The sequence below is a fragment of the Myotis davidii genome, unplaced genomic scaffold (genome assembly GCF_000327345.1).
Source record: "Myotis davidii unplaced genomic scaffold, ASM32734v1 scaffold441, whole genome shotgun sequence".
NCBI classification, from domain to species: Eukaryota; Metazoa; Chordata; class Mammalia; order Chiroptera; family Vespertilionidae; genus Myotis; species Myotis davidii.
The window spans coordinates 1524611-1525347 of NW_006291818.1; the positions used below are offsets into that span (position 1 = coordinate 1524611).

Genomic DNA, 737 nt, shown 5'->3' on the forward strand with positions numbered 1-737 from the left:
GGGCAGGTGGGGGCCGCCCGCCCGGGGAGGGGGCCTCCGCCGCCGGCCCCTGCTTGGCGCAGCTCTGCACATTCACGCACACGGAGGTCTGCTTCTTGGGGTCATCGATGACCACCGAGCTGCATAGGCGAATGGCCGTCACGTTGGACTTGGCCAGCTCTTCCAGAGGAGGGCTGGCGGGCTGGGAACGACTGGGTTTGGAAAAGTAAGTCCAGCCCTTCTTACTGCTGGTGCCTTCTTCCGTTAGGGTCTGTAGCCAGGTACCCTGAGCAGGTTGGTGGTTGTGTAAGTTCAACTCATTCTTCTCAGGGTCGTAGGGCTGCAGAAGCTCGGGATGCCTCTGAAAGTTCAGCACCTGGGACGGCTTCCCGGGCCCCTCTTTGCATTCTAGAGCTCCATGCTTGCCCTCAAAGAGAGGGGGTTGCTTTGGGGTCCTCCCTGAGCTGGGCGGGGCATACGGGTTTTCTGGAAAGGGCAGCTCGTCCGCACTGTCCTCCTCTGGCCCAGCCCCGTTGCTGGCATGCACAGGCAGGTCATTTATCACCGGCGGTGGAAACGATGGCCCGTTTTCTGAAAAAGGTGTGCCTGGCAGGCAGCGCTCCGTGTTGTTCAGGACTATGTAGGGATGGCCATCGATCCCCTGCACCCGAATACTGACCCCGTAGGAGCCTGCCTTAGGGTGCTGGGAATTCCTCAACTTCTTGGTTTCATCACTGGCAAGCCTCAGGTGGACACCA

The 737-nt window shown here is 60.5% G+C and overlaps 1 protein-coding gene across 1 annotated transcript in view; it reads right to left on the minus strand.

Annotated features, from left to right (window-relative positions):
- CGNL1 (cingulin-like 1) overlaps positions 1–737 on the minus strand; it is a 107876-nt gene that overhangs the window by 107080 nt on the left and 59 nt on the right. Inside the window, 1 exon segment of the mRNA XM_006765240.2 lies at positions 5–737. This exon segment is cut by the window's right edge and continues 59 nt beyond it. Coding sequence (XP_006765303.1) covers positions 5–737 — 733 coding nt within the window.